The sequence below is a fragment of the Talaromyces marneffei genome, chromosome 4 (assembly GCF_009556855.1).
Source record: "Talaromyces marneffei chromosome 4, complete sequence".
Classification (NCBI taxonomy): domain Eukaryota; kingdom Fungi; phylum Ascomycota; class Eurotiomycetes; order Eurotiales; family Trichocomaceae; genus Talaromyces; species Talaromyces marneffei.
Window position 1 is genome coordinate 1,039,727 of NC_072351.1, and position 12,813 is coordinate 1,052,539.

General features: G+C 47.5%; 5 protein-coding genes across 5 annotated transcripts; 2 read left to right on the forward strand and 3 right to left on the reverse strand.

Annotated features, from left to right (window-relative positions):
• Window positions 1–120: 120 nt before the first annotated feature.
• EYB26_005442 (uncharacterized protein) lies at window positions 121–2,568 on the forward strand (the record flags this gene model as incomplete). Its single annotated transcript, XM_054264727.1, has 3 exons — window positions 121–202; window positions 269–2,199; window positions 2,254–2,568. 3 exons carry the CDS (start codon window positions 121–123, stop codon window positions 2,566–2,568), a joined length of 2,328 nt encoding a protein of 775 aa, XP_054120702.1.
• Window positions 2,569–2,806: 238 nt separating this feature from the next.
• EYB26_005443 (uncharacterized protein) lies at window positions 2,807–4,014 on the reverse strand (the record flags this gene model as incomplete). Its single annotated transcript, XM_054264728.1, has 3 exons — window positions 2,807–3,567; window positions 3,627–3,814; window positions 3,869–4,014. The coding sequence occupies 3 exons, from the start codon at window positions 4,012–4,014 to the stop codon at window positions 2,807–2,809; spliced, it is 1,095 nt and encodes a 364-aa protein (XP_054120703.1).
• Window positions 4,015–4,657: 643 nt separating this feature from the next.
• Window positions 4,658–5,481, forward strand: EYB26_005444 (uncharacterized protein; the record flags this gene model as incomplete). The annotated part of the gene is made up of 3 exons (XM_054264729.1): window positions 4,658–5,182; window positions 5,236–5,311; window positions 5,369–5,481. The coding sequence occupies 3 exons, from the start codon at window positions 4,658–4,660 to the stop codon at window positions 5,479–5,481; spliced, it is 714 nt and encodes a 237-aa protein (XP_054120704.1).
• Window positions 5,482–5,686: 205 nt separating this feature from the next.
• Window positions 5,687–8,444, reverse strand: EYB26_005445 (uncharacterized protein; the record flags this gene model as incomplete). The annotated part of the gene is made up of 4 exons (XM_054264730.1): window positions 5,687–6,322; window positions 6,376–7,783; window positions 7,848–8,284; window positions 8,358–8,444. The coding sequence occupies 4 exons, from the start codon at window positions 8,442–8,444 to the stop codon at window positions 5,687–5,689; spliced, it is 2,568 nt and encodes an 855-aa protein (XP_054120705.1).
• A 334-nt stretch (window positions 8,445–8,778) lies between these two features.
• Window positions 8,779–10,116, reverse strand: EYB26_005446 (uncharacterized protein; the record flags this gene model as incomplete). Its single annotated transcript, XM_054264731.1, has 5 exons — window positions 8,779–9,220; window positions 9,295–9,671; window positions 9,724–9,803; window positions 9,856–9,892; window positions 9,952–10,116. 5 exons carry the CDS (start codon window positions 10,114–10,116, stop codon window positions 8,779–8,781), a joined length of 1,101 nt encoding a protein of 366 aa, XP_054120706.1.
• Between the last annotated feature and the right edge of the window lie 2,697 nt (window positions 10,117–12,813).

The window sequence follows — 12,813 nt, forward strand, 5'->3', positions numbered from 1 at the left end:
ATAGTTAGACAGCGCATATCCCCCGATCACCCGGCTCTCCCGCATTTCTCGGTCTCTCATCCATTGGACTGTGAGCTGTCACTGGCATTCCAGAGTTAACGATCGCAACTACCACCCACCATGATACACAGAAATCGCATGAAGGACTCTTCGAGGAAGGTCAGTCCACCAGGACCGACTTATATGTCCGATGACCAAGTTGGTGAGTTCCTCGAAACCAGTCGCGTCGCCAAATCACACGGTCTGATATTGAGCGCAACATAAACAGCCAGCTACTTGAAAGATCTCCGTTCCAATCGTCCTTCTAGACCAAATGGCTCTCGTCCCTTCCCGTCGCGTTCTACCACCTCCGTGTCCAAGGTGCCCGAAGAACCTCATTCACGGGCCGCATCCGCGTTGTCGATGAATGAATGGCGCGATTCACCGGTCAACGAACTATCCCAACCAGACCCATACCCTCGTTCTGCAAGCGCAATGTCAAATACCAGGCGATCCTCGGACATTAACCGGGCCAGCTCCGTGGGACGTCCCTTGGTTCCACAGCCAAGTGGCTATTCTATAAACTCAAGCTTTGCGCCTAGTCCCAGAATCACTTCACAGTATGGTGGACCCGTGTCGCCTAGTGCAGTCTATCGCGAGAGCGGTTCGCGCTGGATGGAACGGCAAGAAGCGCGCTCGCTACGGGATGCGCTGCAGGAGATGGATTTGCAAGACGAGGAACGTTTACATTCTGCTGCTCAGGATGAAGCTACGAAGCTGGTCTGGGAGCATCAGAATCCGGGAACAGCATACAAAAACCCGAATGCTGCTTATCGCAATCCGGATCTACACGGGACCAATAGATTTCGACAACATCTAGAGAAGGGCAGTCATGCCAGGAGCCAGACTATGTCTGGTGCCGATGTTCCATATAGTCACAGAAAGTCTCTTTCGGAATCGGGAAGTCATGAAGAGGCCCAATCTCCGACAAGTTCAAGCGCATCTACGAAAGAAAGCATCAAGAAGAAAGGAAGAGTCAATTTTGCCCTGCCATCTGAAGATGGTTCACCTGAGGCGCGTCATGTGGCGCCACAAGCAAGGATGGTGAGCAACGAATCTTCAAAGGGTATCTTCCGGAATCCAGAAGACTCGATATATGAAGAGCCAGAAGATTCGAGTACGCAGATTGATGGCCAGAGTACGTCCGCAAATACACGATCTGCGCTTAAAGTGAAGCCCAGGAATTCTTTACCACAAGGCGCAAATCCCCCCGTTCGAGTTAGGAACTCTCCTTTTGACAGAAAGAACAAAGTCGATATATATAAGAACCCCCCGAGTCAGACACGGAATCCTCTATATACGACAAATGCACCTATCCAGACTTCTCAGGAGTCAAGGAAGAAGGAAAAGGAAGCAGTAGAGGAGGAGGAGGAGGAAGAAGAAGAAGAAGAAGAAGAAGAAGAAGTGCGTATGAAGAATGGGATGGAAGTTCGAAGTGACGATATTAGAGCAGCTACAAGCATGAGGCTTAAAGACAGAAGTCCGAAATTGCCCATGCCTACAGCTGTCAGTGACCGACCAGGGCAACCTATCGTAAGCTTTGATCCGGCTTGGGAGCCTCCCGAAGAGAAAAGCAACTCCCGAGACGGTACTCCTGTAATCAATGTTGTCGGTGCATCGGACAACATCCCGACCATCAATTTCCCCGACGACCCGAAAGAAGATGTACCGTCAATTGCCGTTGAACCACCGAAGGTAGAAGTCACCGGAGCATCAGAGTCTGTTGCGTCTAGACGCCGCAAGTTCGATAACCCTCAAGGCATGCAACCAACTTCACAAGGCAAATGGTATTCCCCTTTTACAAGAGCCGGTGTCCCTACTGCGACCTGCATGAATTGTGTGTTACCCATTGAAGGCCGTGTAGTCACAGCCGCTGGATCTCGATTCCACCCTGAATGTTTCTCATGCTATCACTGCGGAACTGGACTGGAATGCGTCGCATTCTATCAAGAACCAGAAGTAAAGCGGGAAGAGAGGCTATCTCAATCTGCGCCTGGGGACGACGAGGCCCGCTTGTTACGCTTTTACTGTCATCTTGACTTTCACGAATTATTTAGCCCGCGCTGCAAGAGTTGCAAGACTCCAATCGAAGGAGAGGTTGTCGTCGCTTGCGGTGCTGAATGGCACGTGGGCCACTTCTTCTGCGCTGAATGCGGCGATGTATGTTCCCTTCTCATCCTACCCGATAGTTTCACCTACTGACGTGTTTGATAGCCCTTCTCACAAGAGACACCCTTCGTCGAAAAGGATGGATTTGCCTGGTGTCTCCACTGCCACTCCCGTCGCACGGCATCACGATGCCTCGGGTGTAAGCAACCCGTTCTAGAAGACGTCATCGTCACAGCTCTCGGCGGCCAATGGCACGATAAATGCTTTGTCTGTCATACCTGCGGCGGTGGCTTTGGACCCGAAGGTCGATTCTTTGTGAAGGAAGGTGAACCGAAACGTACTGCCAAGGGCCGGATCATTGGTGGTCCTGTACAACTGGCGGTTTGTGAGGCTTGTGAGGCTAGACGGTTGAAGGCCTGATACCGAAGTTCAAGATTTTGATGTTTATATCCGAGGTTTGATGTACTTATGCGATCATTTTGGTTGATATGTTTCACGGGGTTTGATTCAGTGTTTTTTTTTTTTTTTTTTTTTTTTTTTTGGTTTTTAAGGGTGTGCATTAGGTCAGGTTAGAGGTTAACAGTTCGAGTTCTTATAAATGTTGAATCTTTTTATTCTGATTTTGACTTCTCCCGTCCATTCAAAACTAGGTCTGGTTTCAAGACATAGACCAGTCAGGATCAGGCAACCGTCTAAAAACAGCCACAAACTTGGGCCCCTTATTCCTCGCAACCTTCTTCCCTTCCTCAGTCTCTTCGCGCATGACTTTTACACACTCATCAGCCGCCAATTCTTCGTCTGATACACGCTCAAACAACTCCCTGACACGCGCTACACCTGAATTCTCATCATCTTCGTCCTCGTCATCTTCTTCTGCCTCGGCTTTCTTCTCCTCCTGCGCAGTAGTCGCGGTATTCTCGGCGGCAGGTTTGGCGTCATGATCCAAAACCCCAAAATGCCTCAAAACCCAATAATGATACTCCTCCACATCCGTAATCGTATACAACAATCCACCCGGCTTAAGGACAAAGGCATACTCTGCATTCAGACTCGACGAAATAATGCGCTGCCTGTGTTTGCGAGCTTTGAAATGCGGGTCGGGAAAACAGATGAATATCTTTGAGAGTTGGTGATGCCCGAAAAACCGGGGCAGGAATTTCATGGTGTTTGCGCGGATGGCGGAGATGTTTTGATAGCCTCCTGGGATTAGGGACTGGGCTTCTTGGGTGCTGTCTGGGAGGGCGGGTGCATCTTCAGGGAGATCTTCTTGGGTTTGGTTGTTTGTAGGTTCTGGTTCCTCTGTGGTGGGAGCAGGCGTTGATGTTGATGAGGAGGCGGCGCGGAGTCTGGCTTGTTGGTTGCGGAGAGCTGCAACGCGAACTTTGACGTATTCTGTTACTTGGCTTCGGATTTCAAGACCTGGGCGCATTACCATTAGCTCGGAGCGATTGCAAGGGCTCAACACAGTTCAAACGTACCAACCATCAAGGTCTCCGGTAGTACTGGCGCCAATCCGATTAACAGACCACCAAACCCACATCCAATATCAGCAACTTCCACATCCTTGAGCAGTTTTCTTGTTCCCGACAAGGTAAGCTTCGATTCGTCCGGGTCTACAAAAGCGGGATAATGAGACGCCCAGTCCATATGGGCCGGGGATAAGGGACTACATGCACGTTAGTCATTTAATTGCACCCAAACAGCGCTAGATTTAACGTACTATTCCAAAGCATAATCCGAAAAGGGATTGGCGTGTGCTCGCTGACGATAGAATCGTTTCTTAGGTAGGTCAATTGTGTTGCCCTCTGCCCGTAAGGATTTTTGGGCGTCGAGGTAGTCCTTGCGACGGACAGGTTTCTTTGGCATTTTGTGTACGCTGCCGCGAGGTAATTGCAAAAATTGAAGACTCAGTGTATCTCTGAGTGGCTAAGATGTTTGTTGCTTCGTTGTGAAAGCTCTGTTACTGTAAGTTTGAAGATTGGACTTTTTTTTCAGTCGCCGATTGTCGTGTGGGTAGTTAGAGCTGGTCTTGATTTAAAGAGCTGGTAACAGCTAATAATATCGACAGATCGCAATGAGGTGTAGAGAATTATTTGAATGTTCAGAGCACTGGAATATTCAGGCGCGATTAGGAGCGAATGGATTGGCGACAGATAAAAAGATGAAGTCAAAATTCGCGGTGATTGTAGTGGGTCCTCGGAGGCTAGAGCGGGGACTTGTTCATATCGGACATCTACTACGTACAGCTTCAACTTTGACCTCAGCATACAGATCATGAGGATACCTTAACTTTCTGGTTATAGGTGTCTGGATTCTTACAAGCTTTAAGTCAATCCACAGTCTATAGACCGAGGTTTTCCGCAAAACACAGGACACATCGCTCAAGAATCAACGCAACACGACCGAACACCCCGCACTCGGCATCATCACCACCAATCTACACCACTCCTTTCGGAGTGCTATATATGCGAGACAATATATATCACTAGACCTCAGGCAAAATTATAAAATGTCAATAAACTCCCCGGCAAACTCCTTCCTCTCCGCGCCAACAACGGCAGCCAGCGTCCTCACACCAGCCAGCACCATCTCATCCTCAATAAGAACACTGTCCAACGATCCTTCAACAACCACTCGCCCCCGGACCACAACCGCCTCCGGCTATACATTCCCCGAAGTGTACGACTGGCCCGCCTTCTTCACCCTACAACCCAACGCCCAAACCCGGCAGGCGCAAATGCGCCGTTGGGCAAACCTCGTCTCCGACTGGTGTCGGTATCATCGCACATTTCGACTCTCATTAACTGAGGCTGTTGAGTCGCCGCTATTCTGTAATGCGAAGATGCGGAAACGTGTAGCCTTGCAGGAGGCGAGGGAGATTGTGGATTGGATGGTGATGCCGCAGGAGGATGGGGGTGGTGGGAGGAGGGCGGAATGGGTTCCTGCGGCTACGGCGGGGGGAGGGAGTGAGAAAACTATTGCGTGGATTTGGTGGAGGAGACCGGAGGAGTGGGCGAAGTTGATTGCGGATTGGGTATGTTGTTCCATTTGCAGTTGCGCCAAAGTCGTGGCTCACGAGAGGATTAGGTCGAGGAAACGGCGCAGAAGAATACCGTTTTGACGGTTTATGAACTGATACATGGAGAGGCTACTACATCGCAAGGTATGTCATTGTCCCAAACACACAGAGTTTGGGATTGCCAGTACTGATACTTGCTAGAATTCCATGGCATGGATTCCGATGTCATGCTCAAATCCTTGAACGTCCTCGTCAAAAGCGGCAAGGCTCAAGTGTTCGGAAACGACGATGAAAAGGGCGTCAAGTTCTTCTGAAGTACTTTCATTCATGGATGCTATGGTATCTATCACACGCTAGTGACACTGTGCAAAAACAGAAAGGCATCAAAACATGACCGCTGAACCTCGACGCAGAGAACCAAACCAGCTCGCACAATTATCAGCAGACATAAACTCATTAATCCTCGCTATGTACTATGTACGATCTTGCTTCCTCCTGTTTAAATCCAAGATCACCTGTTCAAGCAGTACGATCTGTATACTCATATTCATCCTTCCAACCAATCTCCTGAGACATGGCAATGTCCAACAACCAATTGACATTGACAATGCGTGGAGTTTTCCCGGCCTCAAGAACCATTTGACGAAAACGAGGCCAAACTTTGACATGTTCTGGTTCGTCGCCACTGATAAGGAAGATATCATCTCTCATAGGTTGATCTGCCTCTCCACTTGACTCTGAGCCTTCCCGGCGACGATGCTCGTTCATAGAGACACGGCCCCGGAACAGCGTGCATTCGCCCCCATTCGCTTCGACAATCGACCTGAAGGCATCAAAGCCACCACGAATAGTCTCAACACAGCAGATTCTATAGTCGCGAAGAAGCTTGTTTTTGTTGGTTGCTGCCCTCTCAAGTGTTTTCTTCAGGTTGAAGCCGACTTTTTTCTCGGTGATTCTATCAACCAAGGCGAAATCATCAGGGTCGAGTAGTTCATCCTTTGCAAGACATTCGGTAACATAGTCAATGTGTACGACGACTGGGGCATATGCGAGAGCATTGACGAATTTAGGCGTACGCAGGATAGATGGTGCAGCGAGATGTGTGCATTTTTTGGCGTCTTGGGTAATGGCAATTCCAAGATTGCGGAGTTGTCGCTGTGCTCTATTAGTAATTGTATACTAGTTATAGATAGATATACAAGGCTCACCTTATCTGCGTCCTCCTTTTTCATATTGCCAACCCATCGTTGAAAGCCAGTTATCATCAAATGCATAGTCACAGGAGTCTTGCCGTTTTTCTGTCGCTTCGTTTCCTTTTCTTCCTCGATATCATCCTCTTCGTCAGGCTCGACTGACCGTCGCTTTTTGTTCTTCGCAGGAACAACAAGGTCTGGGTCTGTCTTGCGACGTCCTCCGTAAACGACACCACCGACTCGTTTCTTTTCTTTCTCGTAGAGTGCAATATCTGGAGCAATATCATGCAAACGCGCAGCAGCAGCTTCTTTAGACTTTCGACTACTGGTCGTCGAGGGCGTAACATTTTCCTTCTCATCTGCTAGGAAACGAGAGATCACCGGAGTCTTTGCATCCGCCAAATTTGATGTCTTGCGTGACGACTTGTTGGTATGAGGTGTGATAGCTGCGGTTGTTTTTGATGGAGCAGGCGATGATTTGGCGACGGACTTTGCTCGCCCCTGAGGTGACACTGTCTTGGTGACTTCAGTATTTGCAGCTATGTTCTGGTCCTTTTGCTGCATGACTCGACTATCATCAACGTTGCTATCTGTCGGGAAGAAATGCTGCTCGAGCACGGCTTTGTCGAGCTTGGTCTGACCGACAATCTCTCCTAGATTGGTACGCTTAGGGAAATGCGTGTATCGTGGATCAGAGACTGGAAGCATTTTCCACTTTGCATAGCTTTCCTCGAGCCATAGATGATTTACGACTTGCAGGCCCCATTCCTTAGCAGCCGCGCATTTCTCACTGTTACCATGAGCCGTGATGAGATGAGTGTTGTTTGTTTTAAGCGTCTTGGTACATTCCGCGCCAGCAGCTTGAATGAGGTTTTCGAGATAAGCTCTAGCTTCACCAGCGTAGTTGGACAAGCTGATGCGCAAACCTTTGAAACCTGGGACGCCCTCACGGTGAACGGGGTAATGTAGTAATCGTCGAAGAGGGGATGTCCATGTGTTGTGCGTGATGAGGTAAAAGAGCCAGGACAAATTGCCCACATCTTTGTTCCATCTCGATGCTGTGCGATATTCAAATCCTTCACGGTATCGACAAATAAACATATCGGCTTTTCTCAAATCCTTGGTAATTGTGCCATTCCCTTGCTTGACTAGATCTTCGATAGACTCCAATAGATGCTTTCCAATTCCGAGATCTGAGGAAAGCATGACATGGTTACCCTCCAAAACGCTCAAATTACGCTTAAGGTTTGGCGAACGACTAGGTGTTGGCAGAGTAGTGGGTTCTGGTGTAGATGCCCCAACAACGTCACCATTTCCAAAAGTACGTATAGGCACATCTGGTCCGGCGCTCAAGATTTCAGGATTTGGCAAAGTATAGGGACGCTCATCGATTCTTCTGCCGAGTTTCAAGCAATCATCAAACCTGTGAAAATCCGTTATTAATACTGGAATGTATCAAAAGCAATAAGTACAAACGGAGGACCTACCAGTGAGGCAAGACTATCTTTGCACCCAGACTTTTAGAAATGATGAGTTTCGCTTTATCAGATTCCATGCTGAGATCGACCAGGTGAGTGACTTGTGAGGTCACGCGAGGAGAGTATAAACCACCCATTGCCATAACCCCACCAATGATCGCGTCTTTATCACCATCTGGAATATCGCCGCAAGTCACGACAACATCGCTAAAAAACATTTTTGGGTCAGGGCTGAATTGGCGGGGGTTCGCGAGTTTGCCTTTTGCGATAGAAGTTTGTAGCCATTGAGGTTTGACCACTGGAATCAGGGCGTCGCATGCGGATTGGTATGCAGGGAAGTCAGCCGTCAATGAGATGATGTGCGTAAATTGCTCGACGGGTGGGAAAGGTGCTGGCTCTTCGTGTATGACTGCCTCGCCGCCGTGTTCTGTGATTAAAATATCCAACTAGACGAGTTCAGGGAGTTAGTTCAGCAACCAATATGGGAGGGAGGGAATATTATCTTGGGTAAACGCGTACCTGCATCACAGCATCTCCTTCAATACCGTTACAGCATGCGACGCATATCTTGCAGTCGCTCAGCAGCGGCGGGCGGGCTTCGGTCATGATTATGTCTCTTCTCCCAAGGGGGAGGCTTTTGGTGATTGGGCTCAAAATATATCAAGTAACGCGACCAGCATAAAGTAGACACAGGATGAAAAAGTCTAAGCCTGTTGGCGGGGGAGTGTTGGTAAAGAAGATTGTTTGACAATGTTTGTTCGACAGTAAAACGCGGAGCAAAATGACGCGGTTGTTGGACGCGCGCGCAACAAACGCCGAGTCACGTGCTTGATTCGTCCATTATCAGTCCAGAACATCAGATACTTATAAGATGGTATATTCATTTTTATTCTTTTGTAGATACATATGAAATGACTGCATCTCTCTTTGAATGCACACGCTATGAGCCGTATTTTACAACAAATTTCTGGTTCACTCTGATCTCACTTTTCTCAGGCTGACTGTGAAGACGCTGCTCATCTGAGAAGTTGTAAATGCTTTCTTCAAATCCTTCCTGCTCTCCGGTACCGCGAGCGGTCGAAAGATGTGTGTTCATTCTACCCCGATCGAGTCGACACAATATGTGAGTGTTCTTGTACTGCGGATCCTGGAGGCGTTCGAATGATTGCGGACCACTAACACCATATTTGGTGCGAGCTGTTGAGAACAAGCCTGGTGCTACCTTTGATAAGACCGCCTTTTGGAAGGGCATGTTAGCGCAGATAATGGCAAGCTCAGGCTCGATGACTGTCCACATAACTCCCATATGAACGGAATATGTGATGTCGGTGAAGTCGATTGCCATGAGGGATACCAGACGAATGACGCTGATGATGGATGTACTGTTGAGATTGCAACAAATCAGTCATGGTGACCACGATATTATTAGTGTACCAAGGAAGGTACTTGTACTTACAACAAACCCAAACAGAACAAACAGGACAGCGCCAGTTTCTTTGCGACGTTAAGCTGAAGCTTCCAAATATGAGGCACAGGGAGAGCCATGACTATCAAGTCGGTTATCAAGTTGAGCGTTCCAGCGACAACATATGTCGCATTGCGATCACCACATGTGCCGGGAATAGTGATGTCCCAGTTGTAAGCCAACGGACGGCAGAGAAGGAACGTCTCTAGAATCACACTCACAGACCACGCCCAGACGATGACCATTGTCACGAAGACACTGATTCGAAAGCTTTGTTTGGCGCTGAAGATGCGAAAGTAGAAGAGCATTATGGACGTTTTTACGAGGCCTAGAACAACTCCATAGAGGGCTTCCAGAGGGAGAATTGTCTTGACGTTGATTCAGCAAACCAATCAAAGAAAGCAGAACTTGTATGCGCACCTTGAGCGTGATAATTACTGACGATGGATCGACTTCTGCAGCTTTTCTACCTGCTCCTCCTGCAATGGTGACTGGGATATCTAATGAGAATCCATTCCGGACATGAAGACGATCAATAGAGGTCAAACATACGGATAAACTGAATGGCAATATTGATATAAACAATGGCCTTGGACGAAACTGTCAGTTCAAATTCTCGCGAAATTCAGGAATGCAAGTCCGTCTTACCAATCCCGCGACGATGAGCCACTCCGGCACCCCCGGTTTTATTCCTCTCAACCGCAAGGCATAGAACCTCAATACTGTCGTGATGGTGCTGATAGCACCCAGCACAGTCACTGCAATGCATGGATCTCGCGTTAATGGGGTATTCAACGCATATGTGATGGCCATGATGAAGTGTAACCTCCGGCAATCACCAGGATTTGATTCAGGAGCGGGAGAAGTAAACGTTCAGCTCGTCGATTATATCATATGGTCCGGGGTGAAATGGAAATGTGCAAAAGCGTCAACTCGTGTGGATTTGGGCGGCCATTGACTCCGGAAGGTCGAGTTTTATACTGAGTACGGCTCGGTTGAAGTTTTGGCTTTAACGCACACTCAACGTTTCTCCAGAGCCCTGAAGATTGCTTGTGCTCAGTTAAAGAAGGTAGTAATCACCGCATCCGTGCTTCTGGCTCCAACTGTAGTCTAGTAGAAAATTGGGATAACTTTCAATAACATATTATTAATACTCGGGATATTACTTATACGGAGTAGGGTAGAGTATACCCATAACAAGTCCAGTTTCAGCAGCATGAACCACCCCACCTTGGAACGGAAGGAATTCTAGTTTAAGCCATATTTTCACGACGGCTTCTCTATGAACTACGAATCATTAACCATTGGCCACACTATGGAGAATCAAAGCCAAAACTTGCACGAACTACGGACCACTCGGCAGATTCCGTCGACTCCGCTGGGATACCTTGACATGCTGACATGGGTAATGAGATTTCGCTTATGTCGCCGAGCACTAAAAGCTTGCAGTGGCGTCGTAAGTAAGTTCAGTGGCTGTTATAGGTACTGTGACTAGGCTATAAGAGGCTTACTCTAGGGCCTAGTGGAGTCGACACTCTGACGTTAATTTTGACTCTTATCCCCTACTTTGGGGGCTTGTGTAATTAGCTATGCCGTTTAGGGATATTAGTAAGTTTTTGTTGGATTTAAGGCCTCCGATTGGCCTCCTCGGGCGGCAGGGGCCCGCTGATATCAAATGAAGGCCTCTCATTGGCTAGAGTAGTAGCAGAGGCCCGTATCAAAAAACCGGCAGAAAATCTCCAGCCCGGAGCCCCTTTTACAGTCAATATATTCAATTTGAAGCCGTACAAAGACGTCAAAAGGTATGGCATTGGCGCCTTCAAATATTGTTACGGAGATGTATCCGCCTGGCTCTGATCCCCAGCCAATATTAACAGGAAAAAGAGCCGAGGCTGTGGCTATTCTAAAGCAGATTCCTGAGGCGAATGAGGTCCGCTTTGAGCCCATACAGACTGATAAAAAGCGCGCTCCTAAGCTGCAAATTCCACCCTATATTGATATTATGGAGCCGTATCAAATCTTTAGCCTATTCTTTACCGAGGATTTATTCAAAGTTCTCGCTGATAATACAAATATGTATGCGTACGCGAAACTATCAAAGAATATGAACCCACACCACCGAAATTGGTGATCAACAACACCTGGAGAACTCAAGGCTTTTGTGGGAGCTCAAATATATATGGGATTTACTAAGGAACCCCAGCTGAAAGATTACTGGGACGAGGAGAAGCATAACAAATCAGTTCATGCCAACCACCCGTTATCTAACTATATAACGTGCTTCCGGTTTGAGCAATTGAAGCGCTTTTTTCATATATCTGAGCCCTCTGAGGTCCCCGGAGGCTTTATATCAACATATTACCGCCCGGAGCCTACGGAGGAAGAGGAATTACAACTAAGCGAGGAGCAATTGAGCGGTATCTGGTGGCATAAAGTTCATACCGTGTTTGATATACTGCGAAAAGCTTCAAAAAATCTATATATTCCTTCGTCCAATATATCGATTGATGAGGCAATGGTGTGTAGCCACGGAAGATCTTCTCACACATATAAAATGCCTAATAAACCAATCAGCCAAGGCTTCAAGATATTCGTTCTTGCGGATCATGGTTATTGCTACTATTTTTACCCGGCAAGCCGTACAAAGGGGGTTGTTGAGGTGGGAATGGCAAAGGAGCTTACTAAAACGGGCCAAATGGTGTATGAGCTCGTACAAACGCTGCCAAAGGACAATAAAACATATGATTTGTACCTTGACAACTACTTTACTAGCGTTAATCTATTCAAAGCGCTTCGAGAGATACAAGTTGGGGCTTGTGGCACTACTCGGCCTCATAAAGAGTTCCCCAATCTGCTCAAAAAACTCAAAGATTTGGGGTCATATATCCCATATCACAAAGTTTGTGCTATCCCTGTCAATGACGTTCTCTGCGTTGCATGGCAAGATAATAATATTGTCCTTGCACTCACCACAATTCATACGGTTGATCAGACAGATGATTATATTGAGCGTACGCGCCGAAGGCCTCAAAAGACCTCAACAAATGGCCCCCTGGTGCATAAAGAATTCGGCGAACAAGCGGTCAAAAATATGCCTATCCCACGCTTTATTGATGATTACAATTCCCATATGGGAGGGGTGGATATAGCCAATCAGCATAGAGCAGTATATGATACTCATATAAAAGCTTTTCGCTCATGGTGGCCCTTATGGAACTGGTGCCTAGATGTAGGCATTGTCAACGCCTATAAAATTCATTCTGTACGTTGTAAAGAACTGGGAATAGCTTCACTTACCCATTCCCAGTTCCGAAGGCAGCTTTCTAAGTCGCTTTTACTATTTGCTCCTCCAATGGCGCGCTATATGCAGCCGACAAGCACAAAGAAACGCAAGACAGAGGATCTACAGCCTCCAAAACCACAGAATAACACTTCCTTACCACATTTGGTAGTAAAAAGTTATTTAAAGGTTCAAAAACGCTGTATTTGGTGTCTATATAAGAATCCTAA